This window comes from Colletotrichum gloeosporioides, assembly GCF_011800055.1.
Source record: "Colletotrichum gloeosporioides strain Lc1 chromosome Unknown consensus_40, whole genome shotgun sequence".
NCBI classification, from domain to species: domain Eukaryota; kingdom Fungi; phylum Ascomycota; class Sordariomycetes; order Glomerellales; family Glomerellaceae; genus Colletotrichum; species Colletotrichum gloeosporioides.
The window spans coordinates 163,241-185,239 of NW_025544685.1; the positions used below are offsets into that span (position 1 = coordinate 163,241).

The following is a 21,999-nucleotide window of genomic DNA, read 5'->3' on the forward strand; positions in this document are numbered from 1 at the left end:
ATGAGATTCCTTACATTTGCTGCGTTGGTTTCATTCGGCGTCCAGGTGGTAGTGGGGGCGACCACCACCACCACCTCGGCGGCAGCGTCCACGGAGACACCTCCCTTATGCGGTGTATGTTTCCTTCGCGAAAGATGTCGATCGTGCACTGACTGATATGCCATAGCTGAAATGCATCCAACAAGAAACACTGCAGTCGACGTGCTCCCTCACGAATGCCACCTGTATCTGTACCAACGTTGAGTTGAATGCGAAGATCTCGCTCTGCGTGCATGAGAGCTGTACGGTACGAGAGGCACTGCGTAAGTCATTTTTCCAGGTTTTATTTTATCAAGATCATGCATCACTGACATCTTCCAGTTGTGCAAAGTTACTCCAAGCACACATGTAATGCGCCATCAAGAGACCGAACGAAAGAAGTATGGGTCATTGGTGTTGTGTTCCTCGTACTCGGCCTTTTGGGCTTCGGTTTGAGAGTGATGGCCAGACTATGCCTCGGTGCCCAGACATGGGGACCTGACGACTGGGTCATGTTGATTGCTGTGGGCATGATGATACCCCTCAACGCATTGTCCATTCCCAGTAAGTTGCAAACAGCAAACGGCCGCGTTTGTAGCAAACATTGACAATCGTTTAGTTTCGCAAGTTGCTCTTGGAAAAGACATGTGGAATGTCAGTCCTGATGACGTCACGAAGTTTCTCTACGTGAGCATATCTCCTGTTTGCGTTGCAATTTTATGACTGACAAGGAGTCTAGCTGTTTTACTGGGACGAGTTGCTTTACCTGGGAGCATTGCCAGTCACCAAGATCTCGATCTTGCTATTCTATCTCAAGATCTTTCCCCGCAGGGAGATCAGAATTGCGACATACGTTATGATCGGACTCAATGTGGCGTACTTTATTGTCTTCGAGCTGATCTCGATCTTTCAATGCCGGCCTATCGATGGTGCGTGGAGGGCATGGGACGGAGAGTACCAGGCCAAGTGCAACAACATCAACATTCAGGGATGGGCAGCGGCAGTCTTCAACATCCTTCTTGATCTCGGTACCATGATTCTCCCTCTGGGTGAGCTTTACAAGCTCTCAATGTCCATGAAGAAGAAGATCCAGATCATGCTCATGTTCAGCGTCGGTTTCTTGTAAGTTGTTTTCTCAGCAGCTTTGTCTTTTCCAGGTCTAACATCAACCAGTGTCACCATTGTCAGTGTTGTCAGACTGCAGTCTCTGGCCAGCTATGCCACCACCAGCAACGTCACCCAGGATTATGTGGAGGTCGGCTACTGGAGTACCATCGAGGTCCCAGTCGGCATCATCTGCGCATGCATGCCCGCGATTCGCTCTTTGTTCAGTCTGGTCTTCCCCAAGGTTTTCGGGACTACACAGCAAAAGTCCAACTACGCCAATCTCTCGGGTTCAAACCAGAAGCCTCTGTCAAGTTCGAACAAACTTTCTTCGAAGGCGTCCTCTCTCAAGGCGATCCGAGTCAAGAAGGAGTTCACGATCAGGTCAAAACGTGGAGACGACGCGTCATTCATCGAGCTCAACCACACACCATTCACGAACGAACACTCATCATCGCGGCCATCATCCGACAGGAAATTGGCCACACCACATGAATCTGTGTGATGGTTCGATTCTCATTCCTTTGTTATTTTTGGCCACATATCATTATGGCTCCAAGCTGGAAGGAGAGAGCCCACGAAAAAAAGTACTTCCGTTAATGTAATTATAGACATCATGAGCGTTCTTTTGAGATACCACATAGTAGACTAGTAATCAGTCGTTATCGACATTATCCACGCTTCAAGTGCAGTGCTTTATCGGAGCATTCCCCGTCACCGAATCCGTACCCCTTGCTCTCTTTCGCAAATCAAACCTGTCTAGATCGGTATCCCACATCCTCATCTGCAGGTCCGATGAGGCCCGCGGACGCCAGGTTCCTCAAAGAGATGCAAGGCAGGTAACATCCGACAGGATCGGGTTCTTCGAGATTTGATGTCGTCCAGTGAGGCCTCGTTGGAAGGATGCCCACCAAGTGGGGACCTGTCAACTGGGCCAGTGGGGGAAAAGCCGTTGCATCAGCCTAGCAAGGATGCTGGCAAGGGTCTCCTCAACAAGTGCCGATCTTAACTGTCTTAGACGCTTGGGCTCTCAGGCTCTTCACCTCTTTTCATCAACCCTGGCAAAAGCTGAGTGAGACCCTCTATCTCTTACCTTTTGCAGAGTTGCGATTATTTCTCGAAGGTTCAAGTGGCCTGTCGTGGGGGCCACGTCCAGTGCTACCACATTTTTCAGGCCCTGTCTGTGTCATTTTCTCTGTCATTACGATCGGCTCCAACGCCATCCGCTCGCATGCAGACTGGAGTGAAGTTCTGCCCAAGTCGGCATGAGTCAACCTCCCTGTATCGTCCAGCGAGCGGCACTTCGCAGCCCCTTATGGATGTGAATGGACTGACTTATGCCGATTATCGTGAGACAAAGTCCTTAGATAATCGGCTTGGCTTCAGTTTTCGGGCTAAACGGGTTGTTGGACGCGTCCGAGAGTCAGTATCAGGCCACGCTGTTGGCTGTCAAAGGTTAGCGCATAATATAATCCGATGATAACTCATAATACAGCAACTGGGGTGCCGAACAGAGTTGTTTCTCAGGATCCCGACTGTTTTAGCGCAAGCCGCTTGCGTCGGCGGCGACGAAACGCTCATCTCGCCTTTCACAAACCCCTGTGTCGTTATGAAAGGGTCCACCAAGATCAGGGAACGGGGGAGGCGGCCTCGTGGCGAGACGCAATCTCGACTTCAGAGAATGCCGTAATCCCGCAGACCAGAGATGGCGGTGGAGAACCTTGTCCACGCAACAACCGCAACTCAGGAAAGATCGACTTGCACTCCTGGCAGGAAAAATGGAACTCGCGGCCACTACCCCTTTTGAATTGTCGTATCGGACTGTTGCGACGACCACCAACGCCTAGCGCAACTGGGCATCTTAGGGGCAAGGCTGAAAGGACCTCGGCATGCCGCTTGGCAGATTCCTTTAAGCTTCGAGGAGTTTGCTTCGTTTTATCTTCGGATCGTCTCGAAGCAGTCTTGAAGTAGCCGTCGGTCTAGTTTCCTCGAGTCATCGATCGTCAGTCAAGCTGCAGATGACTTGTTGAGAGTCATTCATTCTTTTTCCAAGGCCCACCTATTGTCACTCATTTATACCCGCAACTCACGATGCGCGCCACACTCGCTCTCACATTCGTTTCGTTACTGGCCGATTCGGCCTCTGCTTTGTAAGGCAGTGCTATACTGGCGTTGGCGATATTTCATAGCTGACTTTGTGTGACGCAGTGCGGTTCCTTGGAGGGCACCCAAGAACCAGGCTCGCCATGATCCCTTCATCGGCAGGCGTGCTGACAACGGCACTCTCGATGACTATGACTATGTCATCGTTGGATCTGGCCCTGGTGGTGGCCCGGTGGCTGCTAACCTCGCCATTGCTGGCTTCAAGGTGCTCTTGATCGATGCCGGTGGTGACTCTGGCGATAGCTGGACGGAGAAGGTCCCGGCCATGCATCTCATGTCGACCGAATTTGAGGACACCAGGTGGAACTATTTCGTCAACCACTACCCCGATCTCGAGCAGCAGAAGCGCGATTCGAAGATGACGTATCAGATGCCTGATGGCAGCTTCTACGTTGGTCTTGAGCCCCCGGCTGAGGCTGACCCTCTCGGTGTCTGGTATCCTCGCACAGGAACCTTGGGCGGGTATGTTGAAAGGATATCTTTGAGATGGAAAACGAGGATGACTAACGAGTTCCAGCTGCTCTCGTCACAACGCCCTCATCAGTATCGCAGCCCACGACTCTGACTGGGACAACATCGCCACTCTCACCGGTGACGATTCCTGGAGCGCAACGAACATGAGAGAACACTTCAAGAAGATTGAGAACGCTCAGTACCTGCCTAACAGCGTTGTCGGCCACGGCTTCTCTGGCTGGCTCGGTCTTTCTCTGACTTCGCTGTCCCTTGTCGTTGAGGATCAAAAGCTATTGTCCTTGATCATTGCCGCCGGAACCGCCATGGGCAAGTCCCTCCTCACCGCTCTCGTCAGCACCGTTGTTGGACTTGGCCAGGTGTTGCTTCGTGATATCAACGCTCCTGGCCAGGCTAGCCAGACTGGTCTCTACCAGGTTCCTCTGGCCATGACCGACTCTATTCGTGGCGGTCCTCGCGACCTTATCCTGAACACTGCCAACGCCGTGAACTCTGATGGTTCTCGCAAGTATCACCTTGACGTCAAGCTGAACACCCTGGTAAGTGACCTATCGTGATTATCTCTTTGTTTTCACGATGCTAATATCCGATCAGGTTACCAAGATCAACTTTGACCAGAGTGGCGACAAGCCCCGCGCTACTGGTGTTGACTTCATGGAGGGCGCGAGCCTGTACCGTGCTGACCCCCGTTCCGGATCGGCCACCTCAACTGGTACCGGTAGTGTCAGTGCTAAGAAGGAGGTCGTCATCTCTGCGGGTGCCTTCAACACCCCTCAGCTTCTAAAGCTCAGCGGTGTTGGTCCCAAGAAGGAGCTTGAGTCTTTCAACATCACCACTATCGTCGACCTTCCCGGTGTCGGAACGAACATGCAGGATCGCTATGAGGCTACCGTGATCGGCAAGACCACCAGCGACTTCGTCATCACTTCTAAGTGCACCTTTGGAGAGACGTCTCCTGATCCTTGCCTCGAGCAGTACCAGAAGGGTCTCGAGCCCATCAGCAAGGGAGTCTACGCCACCAACGGTATCGCCATCGCCATCATTCTCAAGTCTTCCGTCGCCGAGGATGAGCCTGATCTGCTCGTTTCTGGTGCCCCCGCGAAGTTCAAAGGCTACTTCCCCGGCTATGCCTCCGATTCTCTTGCCGACGCCCAGCACTGGGCTTGGATCGTCTTGAAGGCCCACAGCCGCAACAACGCCGGTACCGTCACTCTCAAGTCAACTGATCCCCGTGATATGCCTCTCATCAACTTCAACTACTACGACGCGGGAGTCAACAGCGCTGGTGAGGCCGACAAGGATCTTCAGGCCACCTACGAGGGCTTCGAGTTCGGTCGCCGCGCGTTCTCTGACCTGATTCCCCTTGATGGAAGCTTCCCTGAAGTCTGGCCTGGAACCAATGTCACCAGTGAGGATGCCACCAAGCAGTTCTTGAAGGACGAGACGTGGGGACACCACGCTTCGTGCACCTGCCCCATCGGACCCGACAGCGACCCCAACGCGGTCCTTGACTCCGAGTTCAAGGTTCGCGGCACTGAGGGACTGAGAGTTGTTGATGCCAGTGTCTTCCCCAAGATCCCTGGTTTCTACATTGCCTTGCCCCTGTATATCGTTTCCGAGAAGGCCAGTGAGGTCATCATCAAGGCCGCTCAAAGCTCTGCCTGAAAGGCCACCTCAGAGTCCAACCCAGCGATCCAGCGTGTTGAGCATTTTTATAGTAATATCTTGCCAAAAGTGCATATTAATTCACATCAAATATTTGAAATCTCTGGCCTTAGCGAATACATGTATTTTCCGATCACGATCAAATCAACACTGGTCGTGAGACGCCTTCTGCTTCAATACTGTATAGAAGTACGGTTCGGTTTTTTCGTAGATAAATTGACAGATTTGGAAAATTGGGCCATGTTGCTCTTGGCTTTTGATATTTCGAGATACCTTGCGTTTTTGAAGATGCAAAGTGTGTGTATCAGGAACTGCATCATCGTGGTCTTGATATCATTCAAAATCAAGCAACAGATTGCGTCGCCGGACTCTTTCCTTTTCGTTTACACCCAAATGATCGATCACTTTTGATGTCGAGCCATCAAATCGACAACGTAGCACTCAGCCGCCCCTGGTTCTGATCCCCCGAACAAGCCATCCCGGCTACCTTTGATCATGTATGGAGTGTGACATCTCGCCAATCTGGCCCAATGCTACGATATCTCAAATACTTTACTTAGTCATGGGTCGTTGTCGACAGGAAGTGGCTCTTTAAATATTCTGCCCAGGTCTCCAATCTCCATGGGTCCCCGCGAGCGTCATTTGTCGGAATCACGTGTAAGGACAGTAATTACATAGACCCTGACGTTGTAACAAGACAATTATTAATGACACATGCCTGAAGCCGTCGGGCTATTCGTTGATTCGTGGCCAGATGACCAAACATGCACCCGTTATGCAGCTAAACACGGGAACTTACAGGACACGATGTCAATTGGCTCTCGTTTTCATCTACGCAGATCCAGGTCCCAGAGATCTGAGATCACGCCGTTCGTCAGACCAATGACAGGAACAGCCAATGCTTCAATGGCCAACCAAGTAAGTAGATAGACCTGTGCTGAATGCTAGATGGATGTTGGCTATTATGTCTGAGACACGTCAAGCTTAAAAAGCGGAGTTGATCGAATCTGCACTCCTACTGTAACGATGGGAAACTGTCTGTGCTGTGCATGGAGCCCCGATCATAAGATCGGAATACAACAGTACAGTTTCCTCGGAGATCCGTGTCAGTCACTCCAGTTTGAGTGAACCATGCTAGGAATGCAAAAAAAACATTATTTATGATAACGAAAAGCTGAAAGTGTGTGAGAGCATCATTCCATGGAAGTAAGCCAGACTCTATTGCCGAGGTCGTAACCGGCATCGCGATGTGGGGGAAACACCCAGTGCTAGCGTCTGGTACGAAAATTGCGCAACGTTTGAGCAAAGCAAGAATGAAGCCCGAACGAAGAGCTGCTTTTGATTGTCTGGCTCGATGGATGGGGAATCAACCAATATTTCGTAGCACTAGACATCATGAATGTAGTACCTTGATGATAATCCCAAGGCAACCTGAAGCGCATCTTCGACGTCTACGGTCTGCACCTCACTTGCCATGCCGCCGAGTTTAGGCCGGCTGAAAAGCGGGAAGTCATGATCAAACTGGGAACGCAATCAGGCTTGAATTGTCGGGCCTATTCCAAAGTCCGGGAATAAACAGACGATTGATCACGAACAGCTGAAGAGCCGTTGTGGTGGAAATGGCAAATCCACAATTCCATCATGCGACCAGCGCCAATACCCGAGGTTAACAGGCCCGGCCAAATTTTCACAGCGCCGAAAACTTCCATTCCCACAACGTGAGCCCTCACCTCATGTTTTGCTCACGAGCTCAAGAAAAACTTCAAAGGGCTGACAAACCCTCTCCGCTAAAAAGAAAATGGGGTTCTCCAAAGCTCTCCAATTGTTGCATGGGTCAACTCCACAAAACTCAAGTGCTTCCCCATGGGAGTGGTCTGCTTGAACTGCTCGATGGGGGCCTAATAACCCACAAATTCCTCTTTACGGTTCTAATTGCCGGTATTCTCTCCGCGTGGTATTGACATGACGTATCCTCGTCACGAGACCTGCCACACCGCGAAAGCATTACCCCTTCTCAACCTGTCCTCGTCACGCGTTCCCCGATTTCCCGATTCCTGGAAACAGGCAAGGAGGGAGGGACAACAGCACCCAAGGCCGCTCCCTGCGCCAATCGGACGATCCGTTGCCCAATGTGCCGGTGTTCTGCCGCCGGCAGGCTGTTCGCAGGCGCAGTTCTGCTTTTCCATTACATATCAGATGCGGAAATGCACTCCGCAGGTCATAAACATTGGGGTAGTAGCATGACGGGTGGCCCAAGGACGACAGAACAGGGCCGATTACATGTGCGGGGAAAACTGGGGAGGGCATATCGTTTTCCTCCGGTTTGGGTCGACCAGTTCCACGGCTTTGGCCCCGGACACCGTCTTGTTCCCCAAAACATGCTACTCCAACCGCCATCACGAGAAATTTTCTGTGAAGAGTCCTGCACTCCGGTCCTGCTAGTGCCGGCGCAATGTCGGACCTCCACACGAAGCCTTGCCCACTTCAATTTTCTTCGACGGCGGGGGCGGGGAGGGGAGGCTGGGTTTAAGGTCGGGACCCGGTCGATGGCCACACGCACGAAAAACAAGCTTGCTGAATTCTCCAGGTTTCCAAGCTGTCACCCGATCCGCCTTCCCCACAGCAACGGCTCGTCTTCCCTGTCACTCGCAGCGGCAGTTCTCCGGAATTTTCAACTTCTAGTGCTGCGACGGAAGCCCCGACATGACAGCGCCAAGCACCGATACGGTCTTTGCTACTGCTCGGACAGCATGTCAAGCTACTGTGATTGCGCGGGTTTAGGCATGGAACGCAGTTTTGAAGTCCGATTGTTGGCCGCAGCCTCGAGCGGTGCATGCCTAGCAAAGCCCTCTGGAGCAGATCTCTTTCTAGAAGGACCAATGACTCAACATTGTCTCGTTACGGCTGAGGCTACGCCTGGATCACTAGTCATGGCCGGTATTGGATCTCCACACCCCATATGACGATGTGTGGTCACCAGCATCGAAAACCAGGGGCTCGGCAGCATTCCGCCTCCCCCACGTGTGGGAAGGCTGGCCGGTCTGTTCCGTTTCTCTGGCTACTGGTTAATCTACGGGTAGTAACACTCTCCGAACTTCATCTAGAATCCCACCTTGGCCCTTCGGGTGACGACCGGTGTGGGGCCGACTTCCGTGCCATGACGACTTGGATTACCAATGAGGCCTCGGTCACGCTGCTTTCACCGACCTTTGCAGTCCCCCGCGCGGGGCCCGGTGATGTGGGAAGGAAGGTCCATGTCGTCGGCCTTGTCCTCGGAGGGGCCATATTGAACTCGGATGATGGATAGTGCGAGGGCAGGCAAAAGTAGGGTGGTATGGTTCGGATCCCTGCCCTCCGCGGGTCGCGGGTCTCATGGAAAATTGGGAAATCACGATGAACTGACGTCGGGAGCCGGAGGAGAAGACGAGGGTGTATAAAGAGAGTCATGTAACCCCGTGAGATGAGGCTCTTGGATCTTCAGCACAAGCGCCAGACCTCAACTCAAAGGGTTCTCAAGATGACCGCCGCTCTGTCTCTCATCCTTTCCGGCCTTCTGTTGGCTCCGGCTGTCAACGGCCAGGCCTACGAAGCCGGCGAACGCGGCGAAGACGCCTTCGAATACGTTCAGCCTCTGAACACCACCATTCTCGGTCCCTATGGCCACTCTCCGGCCGTATACCCCTCTCGTGAGTATCTCTCAGAACCTCATCGCAAGAGCGTCTGCTAACATGATGTTCAGCCAACACCACCGGTAACGGCTGGGAGGATGCTTTGGCCAAGGCCAAGGCTTTCGTCGCCGAGTTGACCATCGAGGAGAAGGCCGACATGGTCACTGGCCAGCCCGGACCCTGCGTCGGTAACATCGTCGCTGTCCCCCGCCTCGGCTTCAACGGTCTCTGCCTTCAGGATGGACCCCTTTCCATCCGTGTAGCCGACTACGCCAGTGTCTTCTCCGCAGGTGTCTCTGCCGCAGCCACCTGGGACAAGGACATTCTCTACGAGAGAGGTTACGCCATGGGCAAGGAGTTCAAGGCCAAGGGTGCTCACGTTGCCCTTTCCCCCGTCGCCGGACCTCTCGGTCGCTCTGCCTACTCCGGCAGAAACTGGGAGGGCTTCTCCCCCGACCCCTACCTTACCGGTATTGCCATGGAGCAGACCATCACTGGTCACCAGGATGCCGGAGTCCAGGCTACTGCTAAGCACTGGATCGGAAACGAGCAGGAGACCATGAGAAACCCCACCTTCGACCCCAACGGCACCGACACCGACATCACCGTTCAGGCCCTGTCTTCCAACATCGACGACCGCACCATCCACGAGCTCTACATGTGGCCCTTTGCCAACGCCGTCAAGGCCAAGGCTGCCTCCTTCATGTGCTCTTACCAGCGTATCAACGGCTCCTACGGCTGCCAGAACTCCAAGTCCCTGAACGGCCTCCTGAAGACCGAGCTCGGCTTCGAGGGATACGTCATGAGTGATTGGGGTGCTACCCACACTGGTGTTGCTGCCATTGAGGCCGGTTTGGACATGGACATGCCCGGTGGTCTCGGATCTTACGGCCAGGCCTGGGCTTCCGGCTCTTTCTTCGGTGGAAATGTCACCCTCGCTGTCAACAACGGCACCCTTGACGTTGCCCGCGTCGACGACATGATCCTCCGTATCATGACCCCCTACTTCTGGCTCGGTCAGGACAAGGACTTCCCCTCCATCGACCCTTCCAGCGGTGACCTCAACACCTTCTCCCCCAAGTCCACCTGGGTCCGCGAGTTCAACCTGACTGGCGAGCGCAGCCGTGACGTCCGTGACAACCACGGCGAGATCATCCGCAAGCATGGTGCTGCTGCCTCCATTCTCCTCAAGAACGAGAACAAGGCCCTCCCTCTCAAGGCCCCTAAGTCCATTGCCGTCTTCGGAAACGACGCCGGTGAGGACACCCAGGGCTTCTACAACCAGAAGGACTTCGAGTACGGCACCCTCGTTGCCGGCGGTGGCTCCGGAACTGGACGTCTTACCTACCTTGTCTCTCCTCTTGAGGCCATCAAGGCTCGCGCGGCTCAGGATGGTGCTCTCGTCCAGCAGTGGCTCAACAACACCCTCATCATCAACTCCAACATGAGCGATCTTTGGATCCCCAAGACCCCTGAGGTCTGCCTCGTCTTCCTCAAGACTTGGGCTGAGGAGGCTGCTGACCGCCAGCACCTTGACGTTGACTGGAACGGTAACGATGTCGTTGAGGCCGTCGCCAAGGACTGCAACAACACCATTGTCATCACCCACTCTTCCGGTATCAACACCCTTCCCTGGGCCGACCACCCTAACGTCACTGCCATCCTCGCCAACCACTACCCCGGCCAGGAGAGCGGAAACTCTCTGATTGATGTTCTCTACGGCGATGTCAACCCCTCTGGTCGTCTTCCTTACACCATCGCCCTGAACGGCACCGACTACAACGCGCCCCCCACCACTGCCATCAACACCACCGGAGAGTACGACTGGCAGAGTTGGTACGACGAGAAGCTCGAGATCGACTACCGCTACTTCGACGCCAAGAACATCACCGTCCGCTACGAGTTCGGCTTCGGTCTCAGCTACACCACCTTCGAGCTCGCCGACTTCGCCGCCGAGGCCGTCGCCGACAACATCACCTCCGCTCCCGAGGAGCGCCCCGTCGAGCCCGGCGGCAACCCCGCCCTCTGGGAGACCATCTTCAACGCCACCGTTACCGTGTCCAACTCTGGCGACGTCGAGGGCGCCGCCGTGCCCCAGCTCTACGTCAGCTTCCCCGCCGACACCACCCCCGCCGGCACCCCTCCTAAGCAGCTCCGCGGCTTCGAGAAGGTGCCCCTTGCCGTCGGCGCGAGCAAGACCATCGGCTTCGAGCTGATGCGCCGTGATCTCAGCTACTGGGACGTCGTCTCCCAGCAGTGGGTCATCCCCGCCGGCGAGTTCACCCTCAGCGTCGGCTGGAGCAGCAGAGACCTGAAGGTTTCCACCACCATCACTCCTGTGCAAGCGTAAGATTTCCGTAATGTATTGTGTGGAAGGAATCACGACGCATGATTTACGACTCTGAATAGTATTAGTAATGTCTGGATAGCAGTGAAATAAACACCTTTTCAGTTACAACGTTCTCTGGTGATGATGATGTGGCTCGTGCGAGCGGTCCGGTTGTGGTTGAGTTGATGTAATCTGAGAGACGGGGAGCGCCGGGTGCGCCGGCCGGCATTCATAGGCAGAAATTATCCACAATGGAGACAACTGGCACTAGGAGCTCCGTTGAATCTAAGGTGCGGTAGCTTGCCGAAAACCAAGACAAACATTGTCTGTCAGAGGTCAAGCTGGACGGTCCCAAAGCCTGGACTATGCAAGCAGAGATGATATCATCTGTAATACTTGGGCTGGTCCTTCCAATCAGTCACAACCTCTCGGAAGTTCGAAAGCAGTAACCAGAAAGTGCCTTTCTACCATTCGCAAGCTCAGCACGAAGGAGAAGGCCATAATCTAGACTTTCCCTTAGGGTTTCGGGTCCGCTCCAGATGACCGGCTGAGAACCAAAGTCCATCCTCCACATTCCGCTTTTGAACTCCGAACGATGCGGCTCAGTAAGCTTGAAAGTTCAGACGATGTCGTCACAACTTCCATATCAGTCTCTTTGGCCGATGTCGTTCGTAGCTTCAATGCGGACTTCCCCAAACCCTCGGTAAGAAGGCTTAAATCATAAATACTCATAATGCGACGTAGGCCACGTATCGTGGTGAAGGTAGTTATTGCTGTGAAATTGATGCAACTTGGCTGATCATATTCCTCTTTGCGCATTCTTGTTGATTTCAGTCAATATGTCGGCTCAGGAGGATCGTGTGCTGCTGGAAAAGCCGTTGGACCAGTCTGTGCCAATGTCAGAATCATCGGATTCATCCACGTGCGGGTGTCGGGTAGGATCCTTCCCGTCAACGATCTAGCAGCAATCACTAACGCTATGAAGGGCCGACGCGCAGGATTCCATCTGAAAACACTTTACCTATTTACTAGAAGCGACATCAAAACCGTCCTAGTACCTCAAATTATTTTCCTCGTGGCCGCAGTCCTCGGCCATGAAATACTCACGACGATTCAAAGGCCTACTGCCTTCGAGGCGTTACGGAGACTGCCCCTCTCGGTGTTCTGGATATGGGTGAACCTCATCGTCTGCGGCATCTCGAACCAGCGTCTCCCGGAATCCGTACTTGAAGACGAGCTCAACAAACCCTGGCGACCTATCGCGGCGAAAAGACTGACGCCGGATCAAGCACAGAAGTTGCTGCTCGCAATCATTCCCTTAGTGATGGGTATGAGTCTGTTCATCGGTGGCTTCACGCCCTCGGTGACAATGATGGCTCTACTTTGGACGTACAACGATCTTGACGGCAGCAGTATCAACATCTGGTCGCGCAACTTGATCAACACTGGAGGAATCATGTGCTTCAGCGCGGGGTCGTTGGAGGTTATTTCGGGCGGCCAGCTCCTACCCAAGGCTTGGATTTGGATTGGATTGACAGGGGCCGCCATCGCAACCACTGTACAGGCGCTCGACTTTCCTGACATGGAAGGCGACAGGGCCAGAAACCGACAGACTATCCCACTGGTCTACGGCGAGAAGGCGTCCCGCGCAGGACTGGCTGTTGCAGTACTGATGTGGTCGGTGGTGTCACCGTACTTTTGGAATCTCAGTATAGTTGGATGGGCGGTGCCAATGGGGATTGGATCCATCATGGCTATTCTGACGGTCGCGAGACGAGACGAGAAGTGCGACAAGATCGTGGCGAAGTTGTGGTGTCTGTGGATGTCTACGTTGTATGTTCTACCTCTTTTTGTTGCATGAAGCGGGAATGTCTCATGGCTTAGAGCAAGCGTTGCATGGGGGTTCGAGACCGACTTTGATGGCCCGAAGTGCGGCGCACAGGAAGCACACGGGCTTGCGTTCGTTTATGGTTTGATGTCGGGTATACCCAATAGATTCCTTGTTCTTTCTCTTGGTCGAAAGGTCAGCATTACGGTGAGGCGCGAGCCGACAACATCATTGGGGGTTTAGAAGATGGATAGGCTTCCTGAAGTTCTTGCGGCTCATAGGCTTGACACGTTTGGCATTCACAGAACCTCGTCGTCAGTGTTATGGTCATCAGTTTCGTCATCAGTGTCTGCTCAAAGCTTGCTACTGATCAAGTATGAGGACCCTCGTGCGCATGTGCCAACCAGATGCCAAGGTTTGAATTTGTATACCAGTTTCTGGAATGAATGCGAATTGAATTCGTCATGTTTTGCGCTCTCTCGAGCTGTCGCGACGGTCAAAATTTTCGCGGTAGCTGATTGCAGGTAAGCTCGACTGTGCCGTTCTGCCGCGGCGATGTCCAAAAAGGAAGGTCAACGGGCTCGCCGAATCACCGCTCAGGGCCGCCCGTTATCTCCCCGCAATTGACTCGTTCTCGCAATCCTTCAGGACGTGTGCGGAACGCGTCACATCATACGTACTAGGAAACCACAGATGCCTTCATAAAGTCTGACCAAAAAACACCGTTGCGACCTGTCTCCCTTCAGCTCGTCCATCTTGGCATTCAATCGCTCAATCGGCGGACATGATTCCTGCCTCATTATTGCTCGGTGGCATTATCGGCCTGGCCGGGGCCCAATTCCCACCGAAGCCGGAGGGTGTCACCGTGCTGAAGTCTAAATTTCACGAAAATGTGACCATCTCGTATAAAGAGGTAAGATGAGTTGTTCCGAATCAATTGACCCGACGCCCTAGAGATGATTGGGACTGACGTTGCGCCAATAGCCAGGAATCTGCGAGACGACACCCGGAGTCCGGAGCTACGCGGGCTACGTCCACCTGCCGCCCGGAACTCTGGACGATGTGAACGGAGAGGCGCAGGACTACCCAATCAACACGTGAGTTTCCCGCGTACAGCGATCAGACGATGGGGGCTCACCACCAGCGCGCAGATTCTTTTGGTTCTTCGAGGCCCGAAAGGCGCCCGAGAATGCGCCACTGGCCATCTGGCTCAATGGCGGGCCCGGCGCGTCGTCCATCATGGGACTGCTTGAGGAGAACGGCCCGTGCTTCGTCAACGAGGACTCCAAGACGACGCGACTCAACCCGTTGAGCTGGAATAATGAGGTGAACCTTCTTTACATTGATCAGCCGAACCAAGTGGGCTTCTCTTACGATGTTCTCACCAATCTCACCGCGCATATGAACGAGGACGGTTACATGGAGGCGTTCCCTGCTGACTTCAGCGACGGGATCCCGGAGTCTGGCAACTGGACTTACCGATATGGTACTGCGTCGAGCCAGAACATATCCCAAACTGCCCACACCACGGCGCATGCTGCTCATTCGCTGTGGCACTTTGCCCAGACTTGGTTCTTTGAGTTCCCGTTTTACAAGCCCGACGATGACCGTGTGAGCCTCTGGGCTGAGTCGTATGGCGGGCACTATGGGCCTGGCATCCTGAAGCACTTCCAAAATCAGAATGAGCTGATTCAAAACGGAACCTCGCCCGAGAAGGATGCTCACTACATCCATCTCGATACTCTGGGTATTGTCAACGGCCTTATTGACTTTGTCATTCAGGGTGAGACTTGGATTACGTTCCCATACAACAACGTGAGTAAATCTTGCCATGGACTCAGATATTCGAGAATCAAGTGAATGCTAAGTCGTGGGATGAAAGACGTACGGCATCCAAGTCTTCAACCAGTCCATCTACGATGAGCTGATGTACAACTGGACCCGCCCCAACGGTTGCCGTCAACAGGTGGCTGATTGCCAAGACGCGCTGAAAGAGCACGGCCCGTTGCTTGCGAGCGGAAAGAAGAACTACACGGAGATTTGTGGCGGTGTCACCAGCGACTGCGAGACGAAGGCTGTTGAACTTTACCAGTCAATCGGTAACGGGTGGTACGACATCGGGCATCCCAAGCACGACCCCTTCCCGGCCCCGCATCTGTACGGATACCTCATCGACGAAGAGGTGCTCTCTTCTCTCGGAGTTCCGGTCAACTACTCGGAAGCTTCGGGCGCTGTGGGCAGGGCTTTCAATGAGAACTTTGGTGCGCAGCCTTACCTTCAATCCGGAGGTGGCCACTTTGGATGAACGTAGAGCTGATACCATGTGTAGACATCATCCTGGGCGGGTTCAGCGAGTCGATTGGGTATCTCCTCGACAGCGGAGTCAAGGTTCACATGATGTGTGAGTTGCCGTCCCACTCCCGGGGCGCATTAGTGTACGATGTACGAATGGGTCTCTGACATATTTGTAGACGGTGATCGTGATTATGCATGCAACTGGGTTGGCGGGGAGAGGGTGAGCCTGACGATCCCCTACAAGCGCTCCGAGGACTTCGCCAAGGCCGGGTACGCCCCGCTCGTGACGCCGGACGGCATCACGGGCATGACGCGGCAGTTCGGCAACTACAGTTTCTCGCGCGTGTTCCAGGCCGGCCACGAGGTGCCGTCATACCAGCCCGTGACGGCGTACGAGATCTTCATGCGGGCTACCTTCAACCGCGACATCGCGACCGGGCTGATCCCGGTGACTGATGAGCTGGCGACCGTTGGCCCTCTGGACATTTGGCACATCAAGAACGTGCCGCCTGCGCAGCCAGATCCCGCATGCTACGTGCTGAAGCCTGACACTTGCGCACCTGAGGTGTGGGAGATGGTGAAGAATGGTACCGCGTTGGTGAGAGATTACTACGTTGTTGGGAGCATTGAAGGAGGTAGCGATGAGGAGGTTACGCAGACGATTCAGGGTCCGGAGAAGGGCGAACAGCAGGTTTCCGAGGAGCTGTAAGCGCGAACCCTCCTGAGAAGGCTAGTGTTTAGTCGCTGCACGCTGCCACGGTGATTCCTAGCTCCAGCAGCCGGGAGAGCAAGATCAAGCCCGTCGGCCAAGTGTGTTTCAGTGATTGGACGTATGAGGGGGAAATCGTCAGAAAACATGCAGCGCTGGTCGCAGCCCTATGCCCTAGCGCCGGCGTGTTGGAATGGTTGGGTGTAGCAGCGGACCGCGCGTTTTTAAGCTTAGCTAGGCTGTGAAAAGAAACAATCAGCGCCGTACATTTTCATTCCAAGTTGTCTCGATTAAATGGGGTGGACGGGAAACAAAAGGGACGGAAAATATGTGCTAAAAGAAGCGATCCCCAGCCGGATGTGGTGCCGTGTGGCTCGCAGACCCAAGAAACAAGCCGGCCCCGACATGCGAATCAATGAATCATCCGAAAGCGCTGGCCAGCCGGGGATCATCGGCGAGACTCACGATGCCGCTTGGCGGTGCATTTCATCCGATCCGATGACCTGGACTGCCCTGGCGGGAGGATGTTGCGCCGGCGGCAAGCCGTCACGCAACAGCAGCGCTCTCAACTCGTTCGACCCCTCCACCCGGGAGGCGCAGCAGTCCGCGCCCGGGTGGTGGCCCAGCCGGCGTTTCTTGGTGAGCTGGGAGCTGAACAAGCCAACAGCGGCTACAGTAGGTTGCAGGGGGCAAGCTTTGAGGCCGCGTTTTCAGACGGAGTCGAGTCTTGTCTGGTGTCGTGTCTAGAGTCTCTTGTGTCATTGGGTGGTCAACGCTCTTTGCAGCGCGACATTGGGAGCGGGTTGCGACCGGTGCTTTTCTGAAGGGCGACCCTTAGCATGCACTGCAGCAACAGCCAACAGACATGTACCACGACGCGCGCTGTGCTGTTGTCGTGCGTCTTTCACATGCCAGCTGATGAGACAGGGGAATGATATCAGGACGCAGCAACCCAGCTCGTCTACTGCGCTTCAAAACTGATAAGGGTCCCCTTTTTCCTGTCACATCTGTTCGGCGTGTTTACTATTGAACTTTCATAGGCTCTATTGTCCAGCCGAGGTCACAAAGGTACAACAAGCCCATTTATATATCCGTACTGCTGCTGGAGCACGATTCATCTCCACTGATTTGCAGAACAATTGCGTTTTGGACGACGCCCAGTTGCTGGCTGAAACAGAGCTGAAACCCCAGTCACAGGCCGCACGACAGCTCCCTGGACGAGGGCGGTTGACCCTTATTTCTTGCTACCGTTATCAACACAGCTTATCATCAGACTGACGAAACCGCGACTCTATTTGGGCAGAAGCGATCATTTTATAGCAGACGAAACTTGGATGGGATCTTGATAGGGAAAGAAAGAATACGGATACGACAGCTTCAACCAGCCAGAAACGCAAGTCACAATCATGGACACGAAATCGTTTTCGTCTCGCATCAGCGACCTCGTCAAGGTACGCAACTCAGCTATCACTGACGGGCCTCTCAGCGGGGTCCTGAATGATGCAAGCATCGCCGCTGACATTCCCACCACAGTTCCTTTCATCAGTACAAGGCGATCTCTCCAATGTCACCGCACCGCCCTCTTTCCTGGCGCCCTCCTCCGTCGTCGAGGTCGGCCACTGCTGGTCGCAAAGGCCAGGCGTCTTCGTCGCCCCGGCCCTCGAACAGGACCCAGAGAAGCGTTCCCTGAAGGTGCTGCGCATGATCCTTATCGCGATGCGCAGCCAATTCTACGTCGCCGGCGCCCCCAACGTCAGCATCAAGAAGCCCCTCAACGCATTTCTTGGCGAGCTTTTCCTGGCGTCCTGGAACGAGGGCAAGGCGTCGACAAAGCTGGTGGCTGAGCAGGTCAGCCACCACCCGCCCATCACGGCGATGCACATCGCGAGCAAGGAGCACGGCATCCGGGCGGATGGGTACGCGCGCGTCGAGATGACTTTCTCGAGCAGCGTCAACATTCGCCAGATCGGGCATGCGGTGGTGCACATTGACAGGTACAACGAGGACTATTTGGTGCCGCTCCCCGATGTAAAGGTTCGCGGCTTCCTGAACGCATGCTTGTACCCCGAGGTGATTGGCACATATTACATCGTCTCGAGCACGGGCTACGTATCGGAGATCAAGTTCTCGGGGACGGGCGTGTTCAGCGGAAAGAAGAACTTCTTCCAGGCGAGGATGTACCACAAGAACGACAAGAAGGCGACGATCTACTCATTGGAGGGTGTCTGGAGCGAGGGCTGGACTGTGAAGGACGGGAGGACGGGCGACATTATCGAGAAGTACGAGGTCGACGCGCTGGAGAACCTGCCCGCGCCGATGGAGATTGAGCCGATTGCCAGCCAAGATCCTTGGGAATCGCGCAAGGCGTGGGCTGGCGTGATCGAAGGCCTCGGCAAGAGCGACTTCCGGGAGACGGTGAACGCGAAGAGCGAGGTAGAGCAGGCGCAACGACGCATGAGAGCAGAAGAGAAGAAGAAGGGGGAGACCTGGGAGCCGCTATTTTTCAAGAGCATCCCGGGGGCGGACCACGACATTTTCCACCAGCTGGCCAAACCTGTGAATTGGCAACTTCATGATAAGCACACCAAGGGCGTTTGGAAGATTGACGAGGACAAGCGGGATACGGTTCAAAGACCATTTAGAGGGGAACTGACGCCTTTGGGATAGGCGCAACAGTGCCCACTAGATTTCCTGTATCATGTTCACGACTGGCGTTTGGATTACAGAATGGGAATGGGATAGGCGCTTGGGAATCTGGCTTGGGACTATAGGATGTCAATACACTATTTACTACTTATTTACGCTACAAGACTTTTTGTCTCGGTCTAAATCGCAAAACGTTGAAGCGATATTTCGTTCACAACCACTTAACAGCCTAGCGTGTGTCTTATTAGCTCACATCACAGTGCCACGTCGCCACCAACTGCGATAACCAACTTTCCAGCTGCTTTTCCGCTCTTGATCCTCGCATAAGCCTTGCCCGCATCCTCTAAGCCAAAGACGTCCTCAATCACTGGCTTGACTTTGCCTTCCTCGACCAATCTGCCAACCTGTAGGAAATGCTCTGGGTTTGCGAAGACTGAATGGAATTTGAACCTTCTCTTTCCGCCGCCAAAGAGCCTTGGAAGCAGATGAATCCAAATCAAAGTCGTGAATGTATGGGCTGTCAAAGGCAAACCAATCGCCACGTAGGTCCCGTCGGGGACGAGATATTGGTGGCTTTGCCAATACAACTCTGTATCCAGAAATATCGTATCCAATATGTGGTCAAATTGTTCACCTCTTTTCTGGAGTGCGTCTACCAGGTCACCCTTCTTGTAATCGATCACATCATCAGCTCCAAGACTTCGGCAAAAATCGGCATTCTGCCCCGAACAGACGGCAACAACTCGGGCGCAACCCAGAGCCTTGGCAACTTGTATCGCGAACATCCCGGTGCCACCGCTGCCTCCGTTGACCAAGACCGTGTCTCCCTCCTTCACGAAGGGAGCAAGTGCTTGCAGCGCCGTGACACCACAAATGCCGACACACGCCGCATCCTTCAGCGATACGCCGGCGGGGACCGCTGCGATACCTGATTTTCCTACCACGACGTACTCGGCCAGGGTGCCACACTTGTGCATCTCGGTCCTCCCAAAGACACCCTGGCCAGGTTGCAGTGTGGTAGAAGTTGTTGCGACAACGGTGCCCGAGTAATCAACTCCGGGGGTCGCTGGGTCAGGGAATATGCGGTTGAGGAAGGGAAGTTCGGCGAGCTTGTAGTCGTGGTTGATGGAAGCGAAGGCCACTTTCACGAGAGTGCAGCCCTTGGGAAGTGAAGAGGCAGTCTTGGGGAGCGGTGCGTTGGTGACGAGCTTTAGGTTCTTCTCGATGCTGCCGGTAGTGGTGCGCCATTGCGCCGCGCGCATCGTCGCAGGAAGCTGGGTAGATGATGCCATGCTGGTATTGGCTGCCGAAGGCTATGAAGACTTCGACTTCAAGACGACGTCCATGGACTCATTAGACTTTGTAACACTGTCAAATTTTGTATAACGATTTAAGGTCGTTATATGATCACCTCGAAGCTGAAAGTGGCGTGACAAAGCGGAGGTAAGGATCAAGTGCCAAAGCCGCCGGAGCGCTGGAAAACACTGCGCTGACGAAAATGTGTGATGCCTATGTGATAGCTCAGGAAGCCTCCTACAGTTGGCAGTGGCTTGAGGGTAAGAAACCAATCATCGTGTTGGGCGTTGACGCTGTGCCGCGATTGAGCTTCCCACGGCTTCGAGTTTGTGGTGACTTACCTTTGAATCGAAGCATCAGGACACTTTTACTCTTGGTCCACGAGCCGTCAAATGAGCATCTCAAACAATTGGAACTTGGGTTTCGAATACGATTTGAATAGGGCCACCGTATTATTCACGTGCATAACCGCCAGCGAAATCAAACCACTTCACCTTCGCGGTCAAAGGCCTCCGTTCATCCAGCCGGGCCGGGGTGGCGTAACCCTCGTTCAGCAAACAGTAGTACGATGTCCGGTGAGCAGGAAGTATCTGTAGCCCCCTAAGGTATCTATCTTTGGGTCATGCATGGCTTCTTGTCACCTACGATAGCCATCAGCCACCCATAAGCAATCCTCCGGTCGCACCACGGCAGCCGATCGGCGACTGATACTGCAGCATAGGTGATCATCATTCGCCTTTGCTTGGTATCCTTATCCCAGAGATCAATCCGTTTAATATCGCAATATGTACCGACGTACCCTCCTTTCGTGACAGCTAAGCTGGATCGGGAGGATACACATCCAAGTCAGTCTAGCTCATAGAGGGCTGTCATTGCCTCATTGAACTGAAATGTCCTATCGATTGTAACACAGCATATGCATTCAAGACAGCGAGCCCATATGCAAGCTACCACTGAGGACATCTGCAGGAAACATTTGTCATTCATTTGTTGGCACCTTTACAATTCAAGAAGGCTCCTGGCTGATCCGAGCTTGACTTCAATTATTGCTGCCAGAGTAGGGCAAGATCTGCCTTTGCAATAAAGCGCATGGTGGAACGAATGACCGATGCTGGGGCCCTATCTTCAGCTTTTCAACCTTGTTATATTTTGATCCTTCAAACATCACCTGGCACCATTTGAACAGCCTGTCACTTTTCAACGTCGGTAATACCGGCCACTATCCCTCAACACCTATCGCTCAATATTCTCCAAGCGTTGCGTATCACCAAGACTATGTGCGGAAGAATGTGGCAGTTTATGACTGATATCTTCAAATCGATGATCCATTTTCTTGATTCTATATGGAGAAACAATTATGCCCCGATTCAAAGATTTCTAAATGAGCGAGACTCCAGTCTCCGCGACCAGCTGACGATTGCCTGGAGAGACTACACGCTTTCGCAATTGAACGTAACTCTGGTCACAGTAACCTCCTCCGTATTCTGTTCGCTCCAACAAGACACTAAGGAAATGCAGGCAGCCCTGATAAGCAGCGTCACCTCAAGCTCCTTGACTTGGAACCAGTTCACGAACCCGGCTGCCGAAACGTCTGCTGTAAAGGTAGCAAGGGTTCTCTGGTACAGTGCACTCGTCGTGTCACTGTGCTCAGTTGGGGCGTCCTCACAACAACTGGTTGGCTTGCATCGGCTGAGCACCTACGCCGACGGGCCATCCAAGCTACGACAACTCCTGAGTCAAATGTCAGATCCTGATGGACATCTCGAGCGTTGCAAGACTAATGAGGACCCAGTAACTCTGGGTCTCG

The 21,999-nt window shown here is 53.8% G+C and overlaps 6 protein-coding genes across 6 annotated transcripts; 5 read left to right on the forward strand and 1 right to left on the reverse strand.

Annotated features, from left to right (window-relative positions):
- On the forward strand, window positions 1-5,421 carry GCG54_00005083 (Oxygen-dependent choline dehydrogenase; the record flags this gene model as incomplete). The annotated part of the gene is made up of 9 exons (XM_045405116.1): window positions 1-114; window positions 167-302; window positions 361-582; window positions 638-705; window positions 758-1,140; window positions 1,192-1,623; window positions 3,331-3,747; window positions 3,803-4,295; window positions 4,351-5,421. The coding sequence occupies 9 exons, from the start codon at window positions 1-3 to the stop codon at window positions 5,419-5,421; spliced, it is 3,336 nt and encodes a 1,111-aa protein (XP_045264880.1).
- Window positions 5,422-8,938: 3,517 nt separating this feature from the next.
- Window positions 8,939-11,439, forward strand: GCG54_00005084 (putative beta-glucosidase G; the record flags this gene model as incomplete). Its single annotated transcript, XM_045405117.1, has 2 exons — window positions 8,939-9,107; window positions 9,161-11,439. The coding sequence occupies 2 exons, from the start codon at window positions 8,939-8,941 to the stop codon at window positions 11,437-11,439; spliced, it is 2,448 nt and encodes an 815-aa protein (XP_045264881.1).
- Window positions 11,440-12,257: 818 nt separating this feature from the next.
- On the forward strand, window positions 12,258-13,279 carry GCG54_00005085 (uncharacterized protein; the record flags this gene model as incomplete). The annotated part of the gene is made up of 2 exons (XM_045405118.1): window positions 12,258-12,353; window positions 12,404-13,279. 2 exons carry the CDS (start codon window positions 12,258-12,260, stop codon window positions 13,277-13,279), a joined length of 972 nt encoding a protein of 323 aa, XP_045264882.1.
- Window positions 13,280-14,030: 751 nt separating this feature from the next.
- Window positions 14,031-16,250, forward strand: GCG54_00005086 (Carboxypeptidase S1-like A; the record flags this gene model as incomplete). The annotated part of the gene is made up of 6 exons (XM_045405119.1): window positions 14,031-14,159; window positions 14,231-14,343; window positions 14,398-15,061; window positions 15,129-15,507; window positions 15,576-15,647; window positions 15,718-16,250. The coding sequence occupies 6 exons, from the start codon at window positions 14,031-14,033 to the stop codon at window positions 16,248-16,250; spliced, it is 1,890 nt and encodes a 629-aa protein (XP_045264883.1).
- Window positions 16,251-17,656: 1,406 nt separating this feature from the next.
- GCG54_00005087 (Protein kes1) lies at window positions 17,657-18,917 on the forward strand (the record flags this gene model as incomplete). Its single annotated transcript, XM_045405120.1, has 2 exons — window positions 17,657-17,701; window positions 17,784-18,917. The coding sequence occupies 2 exons, from the start codon at window positions 17,657-17,659 to the stop codon at window positions 18,915-18,917; spliced, it is 1,179 nt and encodes a 392-aa protein (XP_045264884.1).
- Window positions 18,918-19,150: 233 nt separating this feature from the next.
- GCG54_00005088 (Reticulon-4-interacting protein 1) lies at window positions 19,151-20,188 on the reverse strand (the record flags this gene model as incomplete). Its single annotated transcript, XM_045405121.1, has 1 exon — window positions 19,151-20,188. One exon carries the CDS (start codon window positions 20,186-20,188, stop codon window positions 19,151-19,153), a length of 1,038 nt encoding a protein of 345 aa, XP_045264885.1.
- Window positions 20,189-21,999: the final 1,811 nt, after the last annotated feature.